Below are 6007 nucleotides of genomic sequence, written 5' to 3'. Positions count from 1 at the left end.
TGGGGTATTTCTGTTGTTATTGTGCACTAAACAATTAGTGTGAGATGTGCAGTTCCAAATCACTCCCACTTCAACCAGACTATCTTTCCTAGGTTGATATTTCAGCCCTTGTGTAAATACTTCAATTTGCAACCGCTGAGTATTTCAGGAAATTCTTGTAAGGTGTCGTTTAAGTACCCTACAGGGACAGCAAATGCTCCTTGTGGGGTGCTTCCTGTTCTGGTGCCCCACAAGGCACTGTAGTCACACGCACCAGTTTCTAAAATTTCACTCTGAGGCATGGGCAGAGATTTCTTGTCACGTGAGGGGTGATTTCTGAAAGTTCAGCATGGCCTCCATCCCAGGTGAGACTGTGGCACCAGTAAGTGCGGAGTACACTGGTGCAGGCTAAGGGTGTGCAGTCACTGACTTGAAAAGTGGGGGAGGGGGAATCATATGTATTGGTAACCCCCCTCCATCTCTGCCATGCTCTATGGCATCTCCATCCCAAATACGACTCCATCTTCAACTTTATGGCATGAAGGATAAAACCTGGAGGTTGTACATTTCACCACGTCACCTCTGTGCTTTGAGCAGGTAATAAACCAATGAACACATTGGACGTAATATTTGCATTTAACCATAAATAAATGTAAATTTAGAGGAAGAATAACCTTTATAGTCCTCTGACATAATCTGTGACCTTCAGTTAAATCTTTATTATGCTCAACCACAAAAACAGTACTTTTTAATGCACATGGGTATATAATTTAAGATACTGATATACATAATTTGAAATAATGGAAACAATACTCCATATATATCTTATACACTACTCGTACCTACCATACACAGTACTTTTCAATTCAACCAAACAAGTTTACTTGAGATGATAAACAGGCATTTTGTAACGTACTTGAAGACCATGAGGTATACTAGGGTCATTCTATAAATAAAGGTCCAAAAGTGTGTTATTTTGTTATCCTTGTTTCACCTGGCTGTGCAATTTGACACTTTAATATCATTGAAACTGACTTCAAACTATTTTTATCTGTTAAGCAGGTAATTGGCATTACTTAATCACTCTTGGAAATTGAAGAATGTGTTCTAACTTCCAAAAGTTTATATCAGATGCTAGCAGGGGCACAAAAAAATATGGCCCTCATATTTATAGAATGTCATGTTTTGCTTGATTTTGAAAATACCAACATTGCTTTTCCATTCAAGAAAAATTGAAATGGTGTTTCTATGGTAGAAAGTATTAAATGGTGTTGATATTGTACTTTTTGATAATGAACTGATGAGTCTTGAAATAAATTGTACAACTTCACTGCCCAAGTACATGCAGCTTTGGTGTGACAGTACGCCTCTCTTTGATGCCTCATGCGATATGATTATCCGGTTCGTAAGTGTGACGTCACTTCAGTTTAAACCACGCCAAATACACACGTGCCCTGCACATACGGTTTTATGCACTGATCGCCGTTTACATGGAACCAGAAGTTAACAGGCACCTTCAACGATTGTCCAATGAGAGCCTGCAAATTGTGGCGCGTTTGGTTGTGACGAAGTCACTTACGAACCGGTACTTATACATGTACTGTAGATGTAGTTGAAAATAGGTAAAACAATTCATTTTCTCTCATTGACATAATGCGGGATAGAACAACTTTCCACAGCATTTTGTACTGCTCTAGGGCTCCCTTCTTCCCATAATTTACTAGGTCTATTAGATCTCTTTTAGAATGATGGTTATGGGAAGTCTTCTCTGGTTGCTTGAATAGTCATGCCTGCAAACACAGCAAGTACTGTTGAGCTGAAATATTTCAAGTAACATGAAAGCAATTCTGATCGAAGTCCTCATCAATGAAGGGATTTTCCTTGATGAAAACCACCTGTGTAGATGTGCAGACAAATAGGGCAACTTGACTCCTGCAAACACTGAAAGACAAACAGAGTAAAAGCCATATGATGATGATGGAATAATTTTCTTTCTTCCCTTATATTTCACTTCATGACATCAAAGAAATCCTTTTCTTCTTTTTTGTTTGCTGGGGGCGGGGTACATATAACCATGAAATCACGTGCCCATGGACCACGGACAACTCACAACAAGAAAATTTAAAATAATAAATTTACTGTATCGTAATAAATTCAGGAGAGAGTTTGAAGTAAGACATGCATCTTTAAAAAAAATCTCATCTAAATTGCGCTAAAATTCCTATCCTCTTTCAATGTTCCAGATAGATCCACTTGTAGTATTCATATCTAATAATCCTTTTGAACAATCCAAAGTTGCATTTACACATGTAATAGCAGGATGCAATTAAACGTACAGTCCATCATTTGTGCATTATGTTCATTTGAGGCAACAAAAATGCGAAATACATGAATCTAAAGAAAGGTGCTTTATTAAGTATGAAGTCTGAGCTCAGAGAACGCTATACACTGAGAAAAATCGAAGATCTCGATTTCAGATCAAAAGCTGCAGAATGGACAAACCTAAAACACCGTATGGAACATGCTCTCATTCAGCCAAGAGCAGCTACATCATGTGCACTTTGTCAAATTAAAAAACAAACAACTGATGGCAATTTCCAAAAAAATGAGGAAGTTGAGACACAGTGTTGGAAATGACCTTCTGTCATAGCTTTCTTCAAAATGAGAGCTTGTCAGAAAGAGTTTTCTCACATACTAGTAGCTTCGTCCCATGACTAAATGTATCTTTAAACCAAGTACATTGTACACATATGCCTTTCAACAACAGTTTTATCAGTTACTTTACAAACAGCTGCAAATGTGGGACTGTGCCTTTAATCTCAAATGTGACTCTGCAGTTTGGAAGGGGATGTGAGTTACAGGGACTGCGGTTGTGATTTTGATCACTTTTTAATTCACGTACTGGTATTGATCCTCTCCATTCTGACAGGAAAGTGACATCATGCCTATTTACAATGTTTTCAGGGGGCACTACGAGTCATCATAATGGAAAAGGTTAAAATTCAACACTTAAGCTATCAGAGTGTCTAGGTGACTTTTGGCTATAAACCTACAGGCTCTTTCAGAAACACAATTTTGCAAAGCAGATTTATGCAATTGAAGCAACTTAGCCAGGAAACGGTATTATTGAGATGTACATGGATATTCCCTAAGGAGCTGCAGCCGTTTAAGGAATGTTTATGGGTCCAGCGAGCAGGGATAATAAAGGAGCTTAATTGATTGGGTTGTCAGATTAGGGTGTGTTATGAGTTGATGTTATTATCATTACCATGTAGTGTCAGTGCTCTGCACTACTCTTGTCCTGGTCTGTTTCCTTGTTTGCCTTCAGCCTCTGTTCCGTCATTTCTTGGTGGATCTGTAGCGTTGAATCCAGCAGTTCCTTGAGTTTGCTATTCAGCGAGTCGTTCTTCTGCTCCAAATCGTCCAGACAAGAGTCAAGTTGGTCCAGTGTCTGCTCCAAGGCTGCATATTCTGTAGAGGAAGAGCAAACCGCCAGACCATCCGACAGAGCGGAAAAGTTTTGGGAGCACTGTTTTTTAAACGATCATGATTGGGCACCAAAATACAGTGATCCTGATGCAGCAATGGTGTTCATTATCATGTGTCTTATAAAAGTTCTGTGGGCCAATTTTTTGTTCACACAAAAAAAGCCAAACAGCCCCTTTCTCTAGTAACTATGACGACCATACGATGTCTCTGAGTACATGAACATGATAGAGGTATTATTGGTGAGTCTTTGGAATTTTCGAGAAATGTTTCAACCTTACTATATGTACTGGCGTGGAGCATTAGTATGACGACTCGTCCAAACTCAACAGAGGAATAGGGCCTACTATAATGGCAACGATGATGTAGCTACCGGTAACTTATAATACAAAGCCAAGGCAACACTGCTCAAAAACAACCTTGTAATATTTTTTGCAGAGAGTCAGTTTCCCTTTAAGCTCCTGCTTGCAGAAACTAGACATAGTATCACAATTTATAAGTACGATGTAGGGTTTACATGTACATGTACCTACCTTCAGTGGCTTCAATATTTTCTGCCAGGGCTGTTAGTGTTGACGGATCGACGTTTTTCATGTTATCGTTCGCCGATTTATTGGGTCCCTCTCCGTATTCACCCATTTTCAAGTGGATTGTGGGCTTCAGATGAACGTTCTGATTATCAGTATATATACATTAAAATTAACCCAGCGAGGCGGCGAAAATTATGACACCTGAAAGGCTGTATGATCAAAACCACAAGCACAAAAACATTACCATGACCAAACCGATGACTTAATCCTAATTACAGTGTGTACTAGAGTCATGTGCTATTAAGGCTACAGCCCCCTCTTGTGTTCATAAAGGGTAAGACGACAACACACTAGCCAGTTACAAAACGAGCCAGCTTCGTTTTCGTCTTAACGCTAGCGCAAGCGCAGACTGCAGTCCATAGCCGGGGGGGGGGGGCGCTACCCCCGCAAGTTTCCCATTCGTTCATTTTATTGAAACAACAAATCGTGACCCAAAGGTCATGTGGTCTTTCCATTTACATTTGTAGAAAATGTCACAGATTAACATACTACAAATGTAAAATATAATATGAAATTGAAAATATGATATCTACAGAAATAAAATTAAAACAGGGCATATACAACACCAATATAAATTAGGAATACATATATACCCAAATATAAGAGGCAATCCAACAAATGATTATCCAGACAGGAGACCAGATGGGAGACCAAAGAAGACGCAACACAAGGAACTACGCAAAAGACCAAACACAAGACCAGACAAGGAGACCTAACATAAGAACAACCACGAGACTGAAACACGGTACCAAACACAGGACCAGACTAGAGATCAGACGCAAGATTGAAACATTTACATTACATGTATTGCAAAAATGAGACAGACTCACGAAAAATAAAGGTTAACAGTTAACTGCTTCAAGGATAAAATCACAGAATCATGAAATTAAAAACAAAGGAAAGAAAAAAAATACCCGGCATCAATTTAAGTTCGCTACTGCGAATCCATTTTTTAATTATTTTTTTTATGTTTTCGTTTCCGTTGGCATTTTCTTTGGGGGGGAGGCAAATATGGTTATTTTGCGATTTCCCTATAATGTACATGTAGATGCAAGACATACATGTAGGACATAATCTCATTTCAGACTTGTACAATGAAACCCCATGGCTCAACAAAGCTCCCTTTGGTACAAAAAAAACTGCTCAAAAATTGCTAGTTGAGGGAACAAGGACTACGTTTCGCAGGAAACTTAGTGCGGTGAAGCACAGTTCAGGATTCTTTCTTTGTTGTTCCGACTTCAAAAAGTAACCTTTCATACATAATCATACCCGAATCAAAATCCATTTCACCCCTGACTGACGATTTATTAGATTCGGGGGATGAGCTTTTTTCAGTGAAATCAATCATAGGTTAGACTTGGATCAAGTCGGATTTACGTTGCTCTTCCTTAGTCAGGAATCCCTTCAGCAGCGACGCGCGCACCATGCATCACGGTCGTCGTCGTGCTTAGCCCGGCAGCGCAGCTTTCATAACCCTAATATGGCGCCCTCATTTGATTAGTCTTTATTGTACAACGTTGCTGAGTTCGGCCGAACACCGAACACCGTTGTTCGTGAATAGCAGGCGTCTTGTTCTCGAGCTGGCCGCCCGAACTCGACCACGGCGTGTGCCACACATGTACGTCACCAGTCAGTAAGTCCGACTTGACGGATAAGCCAATCTGACCCCACGGCCGGTGATATGTAGTTATTCATTCTTGCATAAATGAACTACATGACCTTGCATAATGTACGGAATTTCCACTAATCAAAGTAGTCAGACTTGTAGACTCGTTCATCATAATGCACTGGCAGGTATGAACGACGTAAAACAAGACCGGCAATGTGATTGGCTGCTACCACTTTTGGTATATTAGCCCAATCAGCCCATTCCGCTGTGTACAAACGGTTGGCAGATTCGTCAGGTCGGGATTTCTGAACTGAACTCATAGTAATAAGTGGACACAAGAGGG

At 39.9% G+C, this 6007-nt stretch overlaps 1 protein-coding gene across 1 annotated transcript; it reads right to left on the bottom strand.

Moving 5' to 3' along the window:
* Positions 1–654: 654 nt before the first annotated feature.
* LOC147797469 (bublin coiled-coil protein-like) lies at positions 655–4292 on the bottom strand. The gene is made up of 3 exons (XM_087143080.1): positions 3999–4292; positions 3248–3450; positions 655–1920 (listed from the first exon to the last, which is right to left on the bottom strand). The coding sequence occupies exons 1-2, from the start codon at positions 4102–4104 to the stop codon at positions 3257–3259; spliced, it is 300 nt and encodes a 99-aa protein (XP_086999206.1). The 5' UTR covers positions 4105–4292; the 3' UTR covers positions 655–1920; positions 3248–3256.
* Between the last annotated feature and the right edge of the window lie 1715 nt (positions 4293–6007).

This window comes from Acanthaster planci, linkage group LG11, assembly GCF_054643075.1.
Source record: "Acanthaster planci isolate LZ-2023a linkage group LG11, COTS_SCS, whole genome shotgun sequence".
NCBI classification, from domain to species: domain Eukaryota; kingdom Metazoa; phylum Echinodermata; class Asteroidea; order Valvatida; family Acanthasteridae; genus Acanthaster; species Acanthaster planci.
Note: the sequence above shows the minus strand (reverse complement) of the source record. Positions and strands in the feature narration are given on the sequence as shown.

What these genes read in the sequence shown, in the direction of transcription:
- LOC147797469 (XM_087143080.1), bottom strand. Translation starts at nt 4,104, where the DNA reads ATGGGTGAATACGGAGAGGGACCCAATAAATCGGCGAACGATAACATG. An exon ending in AAATATTGAAGCCACTGAAG is followed by an intron (nt 3,451 to 3,998) that starts GTAGGTACATGT and finishes CTTCCTCTACAG; the next exon opens with AATATGCAGCCTTGGAGCAG.